General features: G+C 36.9%; 1 protein-coding gene and 1 pseudogene across 3 annotated transcripts; one reads left to right on the forward strand and one right to left on the reverse strand.

The window, feature by feature from the left end:
• Window positions 352-14,558, reverse strand: LOC18602678 (methyltransferase-like protein 13). Of its 3 annotated transcripts, none has more exons than XM_018119957.1 (16): window positions 14,068-14,556; window positions 13,261-13,362; window positions 13,069-13,135; window positions 12,649-12,830; window positions 12,130-12,390; window positions 10,710-10,793; window positions 10,560-10,607; window positions 10,419-10,483; window positions 9,842-9,944; window positions 8,771-9,014; window positions 7,414-7,535; window positions 7,069-7,149; window positions 6,846-6,920; window positions 5,491-5,696; window positions 5,233-5,383; window positions 352-1,043 (listed from the first exon to the last, which is right to left on the reverse strand). In XM_018119957.1, exons 1-16 carry the CDS (start codon window positions 14,461-14,463, stop codon window positions 846-848), a joined length of 2,385 nt encoding a protein of 794 aa, XP_017975446.1. In that variant the 5' UTR covers window positions 14,464-14,556; the 3' UTR covers window positions 352-845. The 3 variants fall into 3 exon arrangements, with proteins under 3 accessions (XP_017975446.1, XP_017975447.1, XP_017975448.1); XM_018119958.1 differs by having other exon boundaries at window positions 9,842-9,890; window positions 14,068-14,463; XM_018119959.1 differs by lacking the exon at window positions 352-1,043 and adding an exon at window positions 1,853-5,081 and having other exon boundaries at window positions 14,068-14,558.
• Window positions 15,520-17,718, forward strand: part of LOC18602681 — a 6,871-nt pseudogene continuing 4,672 nt past the window's right edge.

Here is a 17,718-nt window from a genome sequence, read left to right on the forward strand (position 1 = left end):
GGTAATCTTCATAAAGCAACTCTATAACCAACATGGGATGAGTGAAAAATTTTACGGACAGTCACTTCTTTAAGTCAAATTTTTAAACTGATAAAAGTAGGTTTGCACATTGAAAGGAATGGCAAGCAAGGATTAAAATAACAACAGTCACGATAAGCTACATCCAGAATCATTGCACAGAAGAAAGCAAATGCTAGAAGTTTCCTCACATCAACTTGATTCCGAGATAACTAACATTGAGTACTGAAATTGTAACTCTTATTCAACCAGCCAAGTTAATGACCACTTCAGTTGATAACCTTTTTGCTTCATCCCACTGTCCATTGTTGCATATTATTGTAAGTCAAACAGTGAAATAATGCCCATAAGTCGTATTTCCTTGTATTTATATTTGTGTAAACAGAAGAGAACGTTTTCATCTTCTTCAGAATGAGACTTATATACAGAACATGGCAATGGTCTCAGTGAATCAATCAAGTGGACCAAATGGAAAGGCTGGCAAAACTCATACTCACAATGGTATGATTAAAAAGTTAATACTGATTAAACATTGATGAGGGTATATTTCAGATTCGAGCATCTGATAATAACACCTTCATGCATGCAATAAACCCTGCATAATGGAAATAGTAATAAGTAGAACAACCTAACTGGATACTTATACTTCTAGCTTTTTCCCCGTACTGTCTAAAGAAAAACATTCAAAATCTACTTGGGACTTCTCTCATCATGCAGTGCACTCTTGATTCGCCCAGTTTCAATGTCAAATACTCCCATAAATTTGAGGAAGCTTCCTCTCAGGTAACTTAAGAACATATTGAAGGGGAAAATTGTTATCAGCTGTCTCACTTTAAACACCTGAGCTTCTTCACTGCGTCATTGATGCTCTGACTTATCTCAGGATGATTGGGCTTGAGCAATTTCTCAAGTCTAAGGGTGGCTTCAGGTATGCAATCCTCCTTGATGTAAGACTCTGAACAAAGACCAAAAATCACTAGGTTGACCTCTCCCTCAAGTTGAAGGCAAAATAAGTGGCTGAAGACCTGAAAGGTGACCATTACCATTACAAACTGCCAAACACATTTATATTGGTATGTGCTGTATAAATTTAATAAACACAGAAGAATGAAAAAATTGTTAATGCTAAAATTACTATTAGTTTGCTAAATGTCTATATCCTCTTAATAAGTTCCGCTAGTTAAAATAATCACAACAAAAATAATCAATTAATAGCAACAAAGCTAAATTTATCAGAATCAAAAATAGTGTTGGACTACCTGGGGTATAGCAAACATTCCTACCTTTGCACCACTTAAAAAACAGTAGTATACTTAGTAACTGAAAACTTTGATAAAAGGAGTTGGAGAAAAAGTCAAGAAGATAATAGAACAGAGAGAGAGAGAGAGAAAGAGAGTGAATCTATGTGCCTTCCGAGGCATACATTATTAAGGAACAATCCCCAAAGAAATAAAATAATTTTATTTTTTAGAAAATGCTAAATGGAGTAAGTCTGGTCAAATTGAATCTGATTGGATAAAAATGCCTTTAATACTCAAGGTATGTTTAATACAACCAAGAATCACAAGGAATATATTAATACACAAACAGGGATGGAGCCAGAGGGGCTAGGTGTCACTGTCCGTGAATCTGTGAACAATCCAACTCGATTGGACCATCGATCTAACAGCACAAGGACATGCTGCATAACGAGACGAGACGTGAAACAGCCATGGAATGATATAACACACAAACTCAACACAATCACCATTGAACCAGCATCGATTGGGATTTCCGAACACACAATACGCCAGCAACATTGGGCTGCACAAGCAGGGTGCAAACAAACGGGCCATGCAATGCAATGCAAGACAGCAAGCTTCCCACACGCACATGGGCACCATGCATATGGTAAGTATGCACATGGGTGATTAGCGTATGGAAGTTGCACATGTGCTGTGCACACAAGGAGGCCGTGTGCATAATGACCACACACCAAAGGGCCGCACGCGTACAAGCCACATGCACCATAAGGTCTCGCACGGGAAGGTTGCGCACAAGAGGACCACGCACTAGTGAGCCATACAGTAGAAGGCCATGCATCAGTGAGCCGCACATCACCAAGCCTCACACATGTTATGACAGAAGGACTCGCATAGATGTGGGCCGTGCGCAAGGAAGCAACGTGCGTGAGGGCCACGCAGATGGAAGCAACACATCAACAGCCTAGATACAAGAAGACTACCTAGATGATCTATTAGCTAATAGGAAGAGTGGCAGCCAAGTTAGTGTTCTATAGAAATTATGACACTTTCCATATTTATGTTTTCTTACTTATCATTTACTTTACTTACACTACAAGTAGGTCTAAGTTTAGACAATTTTCATATTAGTGATTTGCCATATTTTTACTAGGTTTAGTAAGTTATTTATTATCATAAATAACCCCTTTGGGAGTCATCATAAACTGTCACGAGATTGAAACTTTAGTCAAGATCCGTGCGATGCTTACCCCAAACGTGAAGACTAAGTAAGCCTAACTACGAAATAATACAGAAGCATAAAACAATTGAAGAAATGAATGAGAGAAAAAATAAGTGTATTATTCCTCATAAGCAAATAAAATACCAAAGACCTACCCTAATTGCTTGGTTAGCAACTTGGTACCCTAAACCTAAACCTATTTGTAATGCAAGTAAAGTAACTAACAAGTAAGAAAACATAAATAAAAAAAGTGTTCTGTTTTCCATAGAACACAATTTAGTCTAAACCCTAGCCTACTTAGCTGCCACTTCCTTGTAGCCAATAGATCACCCCCATACACTAAGTCCTCTTGTAAGCAAGCTGTTAATGCGCTGCCCTTATGCACACTGCTTCCCAACGCGAGCCCTACATCTATGCAAGTCACTCAAATGCAACATGTGTGCGACTTGATGATGTGTGACCCTTTGTTATGAGGCCCACTAGTGCATGGTCCTAGGCACAGCCCTCCCGTGCAAGGCCTTCTAGTGCACACCACCCTTTAACGTGCGGGCCGTATTTGCACAACCTTCTAGTGCGAGGCCTCCTGGTGTGCACAACACATGCGTAGTTTTCATAAGCGTGTTGCCCATGTGAGCACTTACGTCATGCGCGACGCCTATGTGTGCATACGAGCTTGGCACACCAAGCTTGCTTTCCCGCACTACTCAGCATAACTCGTCTATCTGCACTCTACTTGTGTGGCCCAGCATTGTTGGCATATTGTGCATCCCAAAACCCTAATCAATGCTAGTCCGATGGTGGTTGATTTTAAGTTCGCATGCCATATGGCCTCATGGCTAATTCACGTCTCGTCTCACTGTGCAACATGTTCTTGTGTTGCTAGCTCAATAGTCCAATCAAGCTGGACTAGTCACGGATTCATGAACCGTGACATTCTCCCCCACTTAATTTTGACAACACCCTTATTGCCTCTTGGTCTCGTTCCACCACAAGTCTTCTGCGGGTCCACCACTAGCTTTGTGGGTTCGTTTGAGACAGCTACTGGTCGGCTGTCCCATGAATACTTCCAACTCTGGTTGTGCTCGTTGGTGTAGATCTTCGGTTAGCATCTCACCTCTGAAGCCTTCATGGTACGCTCGTGAAGCATCCAAGTACACGATTTCCATGTGCACGGTGTCTAAGTTTGCAACACAAAGGGGGAACAATGGGTGTGAGCTTGACTCACGGATCGTCACTCCCTTGTCAAAGATTGGTTGACTAAATTGCCTACGTTTAGTTACGAAGTCGCCAAGTACGACTTGCCAATCCTTGTTTGCCATGTGCACGTCCTTTAATTATGTTTTTCCGCAGTTAGTAAAGATTATCACACTATAAATAATCCCCTTAGATTCACTTTTATTTTCACCAAGCATAGGTCAACCAAAGATATAAGCAATTAGTATAGGTCTCTACTATTCTGTTTGCTTCAGAGGAATAATACACTTATTGTTTCTCCCATTCCTTTCTTCAATTGTCTTATGCTTCCATATATTTACACTTCCACATTACTTTCATAGTTAGGCTTCTTAGGCTTCATGCATGCAGGGGTTAAGTGCCGCACAAATCTTGGCTAAAGTTCCAAACCCGTGACATAAAGCCATGGCCCCTGTGGCTTTCCCAAATCCTTAATGTTTTACCTTTACAAATTTCTAAAGGCTTTCGTAATTTTATTACTTGGCCCCTCCTATTCTTAAAAATTCTATACTTAACTTTAATTTTCCAAACTCTATGCTAAAAATCTACAAGTTCTTTTTGGAATTTTTACTGAATTTAATTCTCATTTTCTCCTTCACTTATCTTCACTTTTATGGGATCACTTTTCCTTTGTCTTATACTTAAATGGTGCCTTCAATTTTATTCTCCTAATAGTACTTTTTGGTTTTTGCACATATAAATTCTTATCTTTAATTCTTATTCCTTTTTTCTTTTTACTTTCCTAAATTTTTTACTACAATTATTTCTAATATTTAACAATTTACATATCAAAGACATTATAATAACATTTTATGATAAACACATTAAATGCAAAGACATTACAAGAATAGTTTTTTTGTTTTAAAAAGATTAGAAACTAAACAGATAACACAAAAATAATAGCTTTCTTTTTATAGAAAATTATAGCATAATTGCCCCCCCTTAACCTAAAACTCTGACTCCATGCCTGCACAGGCATACACAGACCCATTCTAGTATATCATTTATTGTTCTAATTGATATTCTTGAAGCATTTTTTTCAAAAGTCATTAATCATTACAATAAAACTATTGTTTTGTTTAAGATAGAATAATGGCTTCCAAATAATAATTAATTATAAGAGAATATTGAACCATCAAAAATTAATTCAGATTGTTAACCATAGAACATGTGTTGAAGTGTCATACAATACAGAGCAAGCATAAATATCCAAAAAAGGTAAAACAGAAAATATATGAATCACAGATAATGTTAAGCTCTTGTGCAGCCCTTTGGTATTGTTGAATCCACATTCCATAGCATGTATAAAATCTGTTCTCTTTTCAAGTTTTCTGGCTGGAGCAACCTTAAAGCAACATCTTTGCTGGCTATTGCAATTCTCAGCCAGGACCATATAAATAGTAAAAAAGAAGCCTTTAAAATATAATTAATAGTAGATTTATAGAAAGATTAAATAGATGGAGAGAGAATAAAACTTTAAAACAAACAACAATATTTATGAAAGTTCTTTATTCTCACCTCTTTCATCCTTGAAACAACCGTGTCTTTAATGGCAGAAGACCTTGAGACCAAATTGATAACAAAGAGACCTTGCTCAGAAAGGGTATCTTTTACAGTTCGAAGAAAAGACTCTTCCACAAAATCAGCAGCAGGACAGGTCATTCCAGAGCTATAAGGATAACAAGACAACATAATAAAAGAGATGAATGAACAAAAATTAAAAGATTTTAAACTTTTCAACAACAATATGTAGCAACCCTTAATAGTTACAATCACCTCGAGTCTGAAGAGTCGACATCAACAATAAGTATGTCAATAGTGGTACTTCTTCCGGTTTCTTCATCTGAAGAATTGCATCTCCCATTGGAAGAAAGGAGCATTTCACTACTCAAAGCATCCTTATTTTCATGAACAGGCATTTCCCCAGCTGCAGATAAGTTTCTATAGTCCCGGACAAACTCAATCCCATCGGCAATATGTACCTGAAAACCATCGGAAAGCCTAAAGTTTTTAAACTCTATTAAAAAAGAATGTTCTTTCTGACATCTTAAAGTTCTTTCCATATGCATACTTGAAAAGGTGAAACAAAAATGTTTTCCTAATTTACTTATTCTATCTTTTCCAACTTTTATTATACTACCTATGCCATCAAGAAGATTATTGAGTGAATAGAGCCTTGATGTCTTGAGCGAAAGATTGAACCAGGAATCAAACCACGAAATTAATATATAATAACAAAAATATACAGATATGTAATTAGAATATGATATTACAAATAAACAATGATAAGCCTTCATTAAGTTGAAAGCTAACAAAAAATACTTGGAGCATACAACAGGGTTAATTTACCCTAAAAAATATGTTGTCAAATATATATCTAATTTGGCAATTACATCTAGAAAAAGCAAATGTATTATATGTTAAAGTTTGTACCATGCTTGTACTGTAATTTCTTATTAAAAGTTATATCATATCTCAAAAACATCGAACAATCATTGTTTACCAAAAGACTATATGTGTATACTTATAATAAATTAAAGATAAACACATTCACACACACACAAAGAAGACTCTGCGGCGATATTCTACACATCCAGATTTGCTTGTTGGCTAGAGCACCCCTTATCAAATATTAAGGTCACTGGGTCAGGTCCATCGATCAACAACTTTTGGAGGCACTTTACTCCCCCTCCAAAAACTACCTGGTTTTCTCAACTTAAAGCAGTTCACCATGTTTCAATTAAACCATCAACTTTTTAAGAGGTTCACCAAAATCATTGTGTTATGATCCAGGCCATGTTCAAGGCCTTGCAGGTCTTCCAGTTAGACCAACCAATCCAGCCCAATTTCACAAATGAGTTAGAAGTTTAGTCTCCTTGGAAATAAAATGAAGGTGAAATTGCTATGCACGGCATCTTAAAGCATAATCTGCTTAAAGGTTAGTTCTCCATGTGTGAATTATACTGAAGGCAAGTTTGACGATGAAAACATAAATAATGTTGATAACTGATCGGAAACAAGACCAAGCACAGCATCAAACAGATATTAACAGCAACAATGATACTAGTTTTTTCAGGACAGGATATAACAAAAATAAAATTAAAGATGCACTCTGATCCACAGCTAGTTACCTTCAAATGTTTATCTTGAGTAAAACCAAAGTAGTCTCTTGCAAGGTTAAGCATAGTAGGATCTAGCTCCACCACCTGTGGATAAGCAAGCCATTGCACTATTTCCATCAAGTGAAATCAACTTTAAAAATAAAGAGAAGAATCATTAATTAATTTAAAAAAACTTTTTTATAAAAACAGATTGCAAATTTGCGAGAAGATAATGTAAAGAGCTTTAAATTACCTCAATTTGCATAAATTGCATGCACTCATGAAGAAACATAGGAAGTAAACCTGCACCAAGACCTATCACAACTGCTTTAACCTGAGAAAGTTGTTTTTTTAACATGAGCAGCACATTACGAATAAGAGCATCAATGATGTCAGAGAAAAGTTCACTTGCCTATTCAGACAAAAACATCATGCAGCAATTTTAAACATGCAAATATGAAGGTCGGCTAAAGTAGGTCCAAGTCTGACACAGAGTATTATGACCCATAATTCAGAAATAATGTTCATTTCTTCATCTATGCATATCAAATGACCACCAAAATAAACTTTAATCAAGGAAAAAGAATATAGTCCTTACTCTATTTCCAGCTGATGCGACACTTTCCAAGTAAGATGAAATCAGCGAAAGCCCAGAAATAATCCCCGTATGATAAGAGCTAGCCAGAAAACCATGATAGACCTTCATCTTGCTGCTCGATTCTATTTTTAGTTGAGATGAAACAAAGTACTTTAATATTTAAAAAGATAATAAAACAATCTTAGATAGAAGGTAATTTCGGCATTCCAAAGACAACATGTAGCTTAAGATCCTAAAAGAAGTGACTCTGCTTCAACTGAGGCTGACTGAATAATGCACAAGGTTAGAAGTTTGTTACTGCAATGGTGTCCGACCAATAATCTTAAAAAAGAATCATATTTCTCTCCCTTTACTAATAATAATACACCAAAAAAACATTAGTGCCATTCAAATGCAGAGGAATCATATAATGCTAACAGTAAAAGAAAGAAAAAACTGTCTGTCAGTTGAAGTCTAAAACATCAATAAATTCTAAAGAAGTGCCACATGTGGAAGTATAAAACCAAGAGAAAAGGGTCAGCAAGACCATAGTCTTCCAGTTTAGTATCAAAAATGTTCTGCCATCACTCTCTTTCTATGAATTACCAAGATGACAGGGTAATGCTATCTTAGTAGATTGTTTATCAAAAAGAACATCCACCCAGCTTGCTAACAAAGTCAAGCATCACCCAACTAATACCAAAAAATGAGAAAACATTGGGCAAATGAATAGTGAATTACCAGAGGATTAACGGTTTTGTCTGTCTAGCATATAACCGTTAGTTCACTTCTAGTTTTTCCTCCGTTAGGTTATTATAATGGGCTGTGGTCCAAAAAGAGAGAAACTTTAAATGAAACCCCAACCTACAGTGTTCCAAAGAGAAGTTGCCACTTCTCTTTTTACCTTCAATAACCAAAGCTTCATAGAAAGTCTTCGCACTAAAAACTTGTTGGAAGAAGTCTCTAACTTCTAAAGATGACTTCTAATACTAATGCCACAATTTCAAATGACATAAACAGAGCAGAAAAAGCATTCATTGAATCTAATTCCTCATTCTGCAGAATATGGGTCAAATTCACCATCCCGGGCACAGCAACCAAACTCACAGAGGAAAAATTATCAAATCTCCACAAGAATACTAAATAAATCAAGAACCACATTCATTGGAGGTTCCAGCCTGTACCTAATATCCTTCCAAAAGCACCTTTTCCTCATCACTCAGTTTAACATGTAAAAGACAACATGATCCTGAAGAGTTAGTTTCATCGAATTCCACATATCAAAATGTAAAATAGGTTTTACAATTCAAACAAACTCACCTAGCATTATACCAAAGTTACTCAAAACTACCAAAAATTTGGAAGAAAGAATCATTACCATTATTTTTTCTCTGGGTTCCTCTTCGTTTGGATTTGGAAGATGAGCTTGCTTTCTTCGGCTCTGATTTACTGACGCTTTTGTCAAAAGATCCATCCCTAGTTAGCAAAGCTTCAGACTGTACCAGGCCCTCAGTTCTTCGGAAAATAAGTCGACGGAAGGGTAAAGAGCGAGCGACATCACCATCAGCATTTTCGTAAACAACATCTTCAATAACGATAGGCCCGGTCAAAGAAGATGAGCCCTGTACAAAATATAAGCAGGCAATTGAGTTGAGAAGACTGCACCAACCACAATCTGCAAATGAATACATGTTATACAGAACATTGCAAATGACTGAGCAGCCAAGGTAAATCTGCAATTATAAACAAAGCAACTGTCCAATTGAAAACCACAAACGCATTTCAAGAAAAACTAATATTCAGTTTACCGCATACTTGAGTTGATGGCTCCTATTTATATTAGTGATCACACAACCATTACAACAATGGTTTTTTGCAAGAGAGATGAATCATTAATCACTACAGACTCAAAGCAATTGGCTACTAAAGGACAAGATATTATGCAACATTTATGCCATTAAAGTGCAAGGAATGCTTTTTAACATACTGAAATTTTATTTGAATATAAAACCAGCCTAATAAGGGCACCCTGTAACTTTTGAGACTGATTTATGTTCAGTCAAGCCCTCAACTCTCAGAAGCTTTCTTGGTGCCAAAGCTTTCAGATGGACAAGGAAAAGGAATAGTGGTTGTGAAAGCTATAACGTAAGTACAGAAGAACTCCATACTTTATATACTATAACAATATAGTTGATTTAAATGCTACTTTGCACTTCAAATCATAACACATGCCAGCAACAAGTGCACCAAAGATGTTAAGAAAAGAAACATTATGCAGTGTATCTAGTCTAGTAAGGAGATCAGACAACACTTATTCTAGACAATCACCAAGATTTTGCCCTTCCTATATAACAATGAAGCAGGAGAAGAATGAAAACTCTCATAGATGGTGCTTAAAGTATTGCTAAACACATACTAAGAGAAATAGCACTGTGAGAGAACTATAAACCTGATAAACAATGTTTCGCTGCTTTATTCCATCACTTGCTGTCATAAACCTGGTACAGTAAACAAACAAGAATCCCTCACAGAAAGAACAGATGATTGTTTGGCTATACAGCAAAACAAGAAAAGTGCAGAGTAAAAAATTCCACATGTTAGAGCACTACACAACAACATTAAACCGGTGCTCCTTAGATCATATTTCATGAAGGATTAACAACTTCAATTGTTTGCTTCATGAGCCTTTATATAATCACAAATTTTCTAAAGTGGCACTGAACAAGAAGTAGTCATGCAATTGTTTTATGGGAAGTCCAATAATTAAGAGATCAGTCCTCTTCTTTAGCAGTGTGATGAACACTTTTAATCTTAGAACTTAGGGACCAAAGTAAAACCTGAACGTACCAAAAAGACGGCAGCATCGCCTTACACAAGTTGCTGGTGACATTTAGGTTATAAAATAATGACATAGTACATTCCAAAGCAAACCACTTATCCAACACTCAAAATCCATTATAACAAAAACATAAATGAGGAAGAATGGATATTAGCAAATGGAAAATTTATAAAAGAATGGAACATACGGAATTTGATCTTCCTTATCATTATCTGCAGGCGCCAATGGCTTCACCAGAGGAGACAAATCCTTCTGAAAGAGATAGCAATATCTAACTCAGTTAACGAAACTGAAAGTTGACAAGTGAAGCTAAATATCTGTAGCATACCTGAATATGATCCATATCAGCATTAGCATGGATAGTCTCTAATAAAACCTTCATTCATGACATAAAATTATATTTAGATGCTTTAATTGGAGAATGAGTCTCATAAAAACAGAACTTGAACCAAGTATCAAACGTTCTAGGAAAAGCTACCATTATTAGACGAGCAGCCTTTGAGCTCTCAACCACCTGCCATTGTCCTTCTTCAGAAGAGAAGAGCCATTCATGAGCCCGAGTCTGAAATCTAAGAGTTAGTTACATATTTCAAACAGAAAAAAAATCACTTGCCCCAAATTGGGTAAACATTACTATATGAAAACATATGCTAACTAATTAACTGCAACATATAAAGGTTCAATGCCTTTTGCTTTCCTCTAATACATATTTGTGGGTGCTTATGGTATGACCTAAAAGGAGCTAACATGGTTGAAAGGAAGAGAAAAGAACAACTTCTATGATGCCTCCCCCCCCCCCCCCCCCCCCTTCCCGTGCTACTCAAAATGCAAAAGAAATAAATAAATCTATAATAATAATTAAAAAAGGCTCTTTATAGTACCTCTACAATCTTTTTCATTTGCCTTGTAAACATAGAAGATGAAAGCAATGAGGAAGACCAGTATGAGGGAGGGCTTAAGGCAGTCTCTTAGAGCATGGAAATGGTTTGTGATGAATTGAGTAATATTATTTTCAAACTTGACAGAAAAGATGCAGTTAAGATGAATTCATCATAGAAATCTGTGAAAGATCCCATGACAAAGCAAGTATATTAATAGCTAAGTTTTTTTCTGAATATAATTATAGCTAAGTTTTAAGTTAGGATGGTTAGTCACCAATTCAATGTCCCATGAAAATTTTAATTATTCAACCTATCCTTTCTCTAGCAAGAGTAGGAAACGGATCCTGCAGCAACTACACCCACCACCACCACCTTAGCAAATCCTGAAGAACTTGTTCACCTATCTAGACACCAGAAGAGTCGAAATGCAATTCTCTCATTGAATTTTGATTAAAAAAAAAAAGAGCAATGTAACAGATTCTAAGAGATCCAAAGAAGTTGCATATATTCTAATTTCTCAAGTTAGCAAGCATTTATGAATACAAGATGGAAATTTGCAATTTTATCTCCAAATAAATAATGGAATAAAATACGTTCACTTGTCACAGTCACATAAGACCCAATGCAGTATCAGTCCTGTATTAGAGGACTTACACCAATCCTTATCCACACCATGCCAGAGTCAAAGCCTCCAAGGCCAATTATTCAACTATATAGGAACCAGAGGACACTAACCAATAAGTCTCTATGCCCACAGTCCATTTGTATTCTAAAGACACCTTTTTCTTTGATAAGTTTAAAGGCACACCTAACTCATTTTTTTTGAACCAACAAACTACACATTTGAAGAAAACAAATAAACAATTTTGACCGTTTTAGGAAACATGTAATTCTCTGTTCAATTAATACTAAATAGATGCAACTTCTGAGCTATAAGAAAGCAGACTTAATTTCAATCTGATTCAGGTAAATTTTGCTTCAAAAAGTTGATTAAAACCATTTACAGTCAAGGCATACCTTAGGAACAATAAAGACACCACAGTGAAAAGAGAATGGACCACACGGTTGTTTAGCATCAAGCAATACAGCATTGTAACAAAAACGGGAGCCCCCTTGTTCACCCAAAGTAAGCTGAACTCGACGACCAGGGCTAAGTTTAGTCAGATCCCCCTTAGCTCCGAGTTGCAGATCTTCAAGAGAATACAGTATATCAGAGCCACTCAAGTATTCTCCACGAATTCGATTCTCATTTTCAAGGGCTTCACAAAGACCAGAAGCCTAAAAACAGATTCCAAGGTTTAAATCAAAACCTTTAAAGAGATTCAGGTTCCAAGATTTCAGAATGGAGATCACATTGATAAAAAACTATAGTAAGAAAATTCATTTGCCTTTTACCATTTTGTTCAAACACTCAAGAAACCACTGCATGAACTACTATAACCTCTTACATATCAATGTTTGAATATTTGTGCACTTTTACTCAATTTATATTGCAAATACTAATAATAATAATAATACTAACTAGATATTAAGCACCTGATGTTGATGACAATCAAGGGAAGAACGACTGAAAGATGACATGATCTGGTGCAGTTCATTGGAATTCTCTTTCTCAGCAACCAACATAAAGGTTTGGAGTTCAGGATTACTAGATGGTTTCTGAGGTATAGCATAAAGGCTCAGTTTCCAGCCAAACCTGAACTTAGGAAAAAGCAAACCTAAAAGGGTAGAAAGCAACATGTATCTTAGCAGAGGCAGTGATTAATAAAAAATGTAGGAACAAAATACAAAGAAAAACAACAAAGCAAGTAAATGAATAGTTTTCCTAATCTAAAGTCCATCTCCACAACAAGCACATTAACTTTATTAATATATCTTTAAAACGAAACTAATGTAAGCAAAAGCAATAGAATGTAGAACAAAATTCTTTTCGCATTAAGTTAAAGTAAACTGTACCTAGAACATGAGATTCTGCCAAGGTAAGACAAATGAATTTACCCCTGGATTTCAAAACTCTTTTCACCTGATGATCCAAATCAACTTTTATGAATACAACAGAAAATTTGACCCTTCTATAACAATGAAAGTATGTTGCCGAGTACATAGGACAGATAATGGATTAATAAGATAAATCAAACTCCGCAACACCTCGGATAGATATTGATTCCCCAGCTTAGGGCCAAGCTCTGGCTCCATCAAAGCATCCAGTCCACCTTTGTCGAGAACAACATCAAATGTATCATCGGTGAACTGGTAAATATAGTTATATCAGATAAATGAAAAGTAAAAGAACAACCACAAAGTCAAGGAAGTGGGACATCAATCAGAAAAAGCCTCCTTCACCCACCAAGAAGCATAACAAGCGAAAGACAAGTTAGCTAGTATAGATAGATCAAACAAATCCAACATAAAATTATGTTACAAGAAGAGAATGCTAAAATGACACAACCATATATCTTAGCACTATGCAAAAAGCTGACATTAGTCAATGTTACTCAAACTTCCCATTACAAGAGATGTATTACTATTAGGAATGCAGGCATCAATAAGGAGATGGTCAGGAGTTATGAATAATAGTAAACCAGCAGTCATTTAGCTTGTATTTTGTAAACCAAAACCACCCAATCCCATACACATTTGAAGAAAGTTTTGCATAATCTCTAACTATCCCTGTCCTAAAATGCCCAATATTAAATAATAAGAACAAAACGGCATACAATTTCTGAATTTATTCATTCCACAACATCAATGCCCGGATGTTAAAATTTGAAACTTTCAACTCGAAGGGCTTGATTGAAAATGCTACATCAAATTATTGTATCCGCGTCACGGACTTCCATGTCTACCAAAAAGAAGAAGGAAAAGGAAAATTTTATAGCACCAAAACTCATCACTTAGCAAATAAGACTCCAAACAAATTCAAAAACCACCCAAGTTGAAAAAATGAGCAGAAACCTGCATTTGGGTCATGTCCATAACCCGCCAACGCATGTTGGGCCGGTCCCTAACATTACGTCGAAGCATGTCGGAGATGACAACCTTTGAGAAATCAACATTGGTTACATCTTCGAATCCGGCATCGTATAAGTGCTCTGAGAGGCGAGAATTGCCGCAACCAGGCACCAGTATTTGCAAAGAAGAAGAAGAGGGTGAAGGCTGCTGCTGCTGTTGTTGAAGAAGAGGGAAGAGTGAGTCACGGAGCTGAGGCCACTCAGCGTACCACTCGAACGAGTCATCGCTGCCTCGGACAGTAAAGAAGCTGTCCCAGTTTTCTTTGCTCGTGAAGTCTCCGAGGGTTTTGAGAAGATCGTCGGTTGAGGCTGATGGTTGCTGGGTTCTCTTCTTACCCATTTTCTTCTTTGATGTTTTGCATCTTCTGTTTGGGGTTTTGGCCTTTGGGTTTTAACTTCAAAGGGCACTTGGAGGGTATAGATTTTTTTTTTTAATCTCTTTCATGCTTTCGTTATTATGTTCCACCAAGTGAAATCCACAGCTTTAAATGGTACACATGATCCAAAAAATGAGAATTTAGAAAAAAAAATTCACTTTCCTTCATTATTAAGGAAAAAAATTAATTATTTTATCGTTATGCTTTTGTAAATTAAGATAAAAAATATATAATCTTTAAAAATTCTTTTAAATTATTGACTAACTCCCATGTCACTTTTTTTATTTTTTACATTATTATCCCTTTTTATCTACCGTGGAGCAAAAAAAAATTTCTAAGGGGGCAAGGTAAGAATTTTAGGAAAGGCAAATTGTCACGGTCTGCAGACCCGTGATCAGTCCAATCCATCACTTCCAATCCAGTAGCATGTATGTCTGCTGTCCAGCCCACAAGCACGATTGGAGCAAGGAGTTCATTGAGGATTGTAGGCAAGCAGTCCATAGGAAAGAGGTTTCAGACAGACCCAATGGCAGGGTGGCTGGACCACAACAGCGACACGCAAGCCAACAGACAGCACACTTTGAAACAGTTCAGTCGGCATGGCCAGCCAGCATAGCCACACAGCACGCACATTGGGCGTGCATTCCACAGATCCGCATGCCGGACGCACCAGCAAAGCTGGGCCACACAATCCTTGCAATGCAAGGCCCCGCAGTAAGGGACAGCGCACACACAAGCCCCCCACAGTTCAGCCTCGTAGGAGGGGGCTACACACATCAGCCCAACACCATTGGGACGCGCAACAGAAGCCCACACGAGTCTTGCTGCACAAGTTGCTCGCACACCAGGCAGCAGCACACATGGGCTCGCGAGATATCGGGCCACATGCTCCCAGCGCCTACACACCAGAGGGGCTTCACACTGGCAACGCACCCCAGAGCCCAGCGGTAGGGGGCCGCGCGTCCTGAGGGCTCAGCCATGCCGAGTGCCCATCAGCAAACGGTGCAGGCTAATTCCATATGGGTGCCGCGCACCAAGCTAGCCCGTCCAGGAGCTGCTCGCTTATGGAGTCCGACCCCGAGGAGGACCATGCCTTGGCAGGCCTTGCCTTGGAGGACCTGACACGGACACTCGCTAGCTCACTCAGGAGCAGCACGCGAAGGCACACTGTGCCAGACCATTATCGCACAGAGCCATGGAGTTTTGCAAAAATATGGGCCACCCGCAGACGGGCCATTTGCACCAGACCAGTAGAGCACACCAGCAGCCCGCACGCACCAGCAGGTGACACCAACAACCAGCACGCTCAGCACATAGAGCCATAGTGCTGCCAAGTAAGTTTCTAGGAATTCTAGAACACTGCCAATTTTGTTACTTATGAGGATACTTGCTTACAAAGTAAACTTAATTTTAGGACTTTCTTTTCATGCAATTTTATATTACTTGCACACCAAATTTAGGTAAAGTATCAAATTACTTGTATTATCAAGTAATTTACTTTATATTTAGATTTTAAAATTTTTATTTTTTTTATTTGAATAATAATATTTATTTATTTTTTTTAATTTTTTTTTATATTCATTTACTTTATGTTTTCACATCAATCGTCCATAAATCTCGTTTAGGTTTGCATAATTTAACGAATACGAGATTACAGCGTAGCATGAAACTTGACTAAAGTTCCAAACCCATGACAAAATGCCATCTTTAGCTCTACAAACATGACTCTTGGCAATAATTTGTATCTCCTTAGCTACTTCCAAAGAGTGAATTCATTTCCTGGGTTTGGCTGAAGAATGAAGACGGCTATCAAGATGAACAAAAAGCCACAGCAGTTCCTTCTTCTTCTGCTTTTGCTTTCTCTGGTAACTCTTATCTGGTCTTTTCTCTTTGTCAGCTACTCAGAATGAGATTCTGTTTCCTTTCTTGTTATTCTACCTCTGCTGCTGTTGTTGATGATAAAATTACCCAAAAGGGTATTATCAAAATGCATGCATTCGGAGAATTTGATCTCTTAACCTCCAAGATGCTGTGTGTCTCTTTGATTCCGTGACTGACCCTTGCCTTCTATATGGGCATTTAATTATCTGCTTGGGGCTGTCTCCAAGGTGAAACATTATTCCATTGTTGTTTCCATGTGCAAACAGATGATAGGTTGTCAGTAAACTCAACTTGATATCTTTACATTGAACAATTGGCTTAATAGCTTGTGCAATTTGAAGCAGGTAGACTTGGTGTTGGGAAATTGCGGAATTGTTTCTAAAAAATTACCCAAGACCTTATTCAATCAATAGAATAAAGAAAGAAAGAAATAAAGCACACCCACAAGAACACAAGAATTTACGTGGTTTGATCTTTTGATGACCTACGTCCACGGGCACAGCAACAGAGAAAAATCCATTAAGAGAAAAATCAGGAGATTACAAGAACAGTCTAAACTCATAACCCTTATTCCACGTACACCTAAATCACTCTCTCTAAATCTATGTGATAATTATTCTTTAACCCATAGGGTCCTTTATAGTATCAAATACAATAACCTTATCCTAATTTAATTAGAAATCTTATCCTAATAGAATTAGGAATTGTTATTCTAATATAACTAGATTTAAAGACTATTTATAAGGTATACTAATTTAATTAGAATTAAAAAATCCTAATTAAATCACAATTCAAGACTATCCTAACAAAAACTTTGATTCTTTCTTTCTTTTGGCATATTGTAAGTTGGCTATAAATAGGGACAACGTATGAGCAGATGCCATATCCTCGAAAGCAATTAAGAAGGTATAGCTTAACCATGGTATACAATGCAATTTCATTTCAAAATCAAAGTCAAATTAGGGAATGTGAAAAATATCTTATTTCTTGAAAATGAAATACTAGACTAAATGCCAATCTTTCAATTTGTTTATTTGTAATATATGATGTCACAATAACTTAACGAATACAACTGTTGTGATTTTTCATTTAAAATATCTTGAAATATTCCCAAACGAAAACTATCAGTTGTGTAACTTTTTTCTTTAACGGGAAATTAACATGTGCTACGATTTTTTCTTTCCACAATAAATTCACATTCTTTACACTAGCTAGTGAACTCATATTACAAACAGACTGATTCTTTAAGCACAATACAAGACCTAGCTAAACTGACAAAAGAATTCTATTCAAAATCTTTGATTGTTTCTTTCTTTTGGCAATTCTATTCAAAATCT

The sequence above is a fragment of the Theobroma cacao genome, chromosome 4 (genome assembly GCF_000208745.1).
Source record: "Theobroma cacao cultivar B97-61/B2 chromosome 4, Criollo_cocoa_genome_V2, whole genome shotgun sequence".
Taxonomy (NCBI): domain Eukaryota; kingdom Viridiplantae; phylum Streptophyta; class Magnoliopsida; order Malvales; family Malvaceae; genus Theobroma; species Theobroma cacao.

Coding starts and splice junctions, on each gene's coding strand:
- LOC18602678 (XM_018119957.1), bottom strand. CDS start 14,463: ATGGGTAAGAAGAGAACCCAGCAACCATCAGCCTCAACCGACGATCTT. Junction 13,136..13,260: donor GGAATCAATATCTATCCGAG/GTGTTGCGGAGT, acceptor TTGGATCATCAG/GTGAAAAGAGTTTTGAAATC. Junction 1,044..5,232: donor TTGTTTCAAGGATGAAAGAG/GTGAGAATAAAG, acceptor GTCACCTTTCAG/GTCTTCAGCCACTTATTTTG.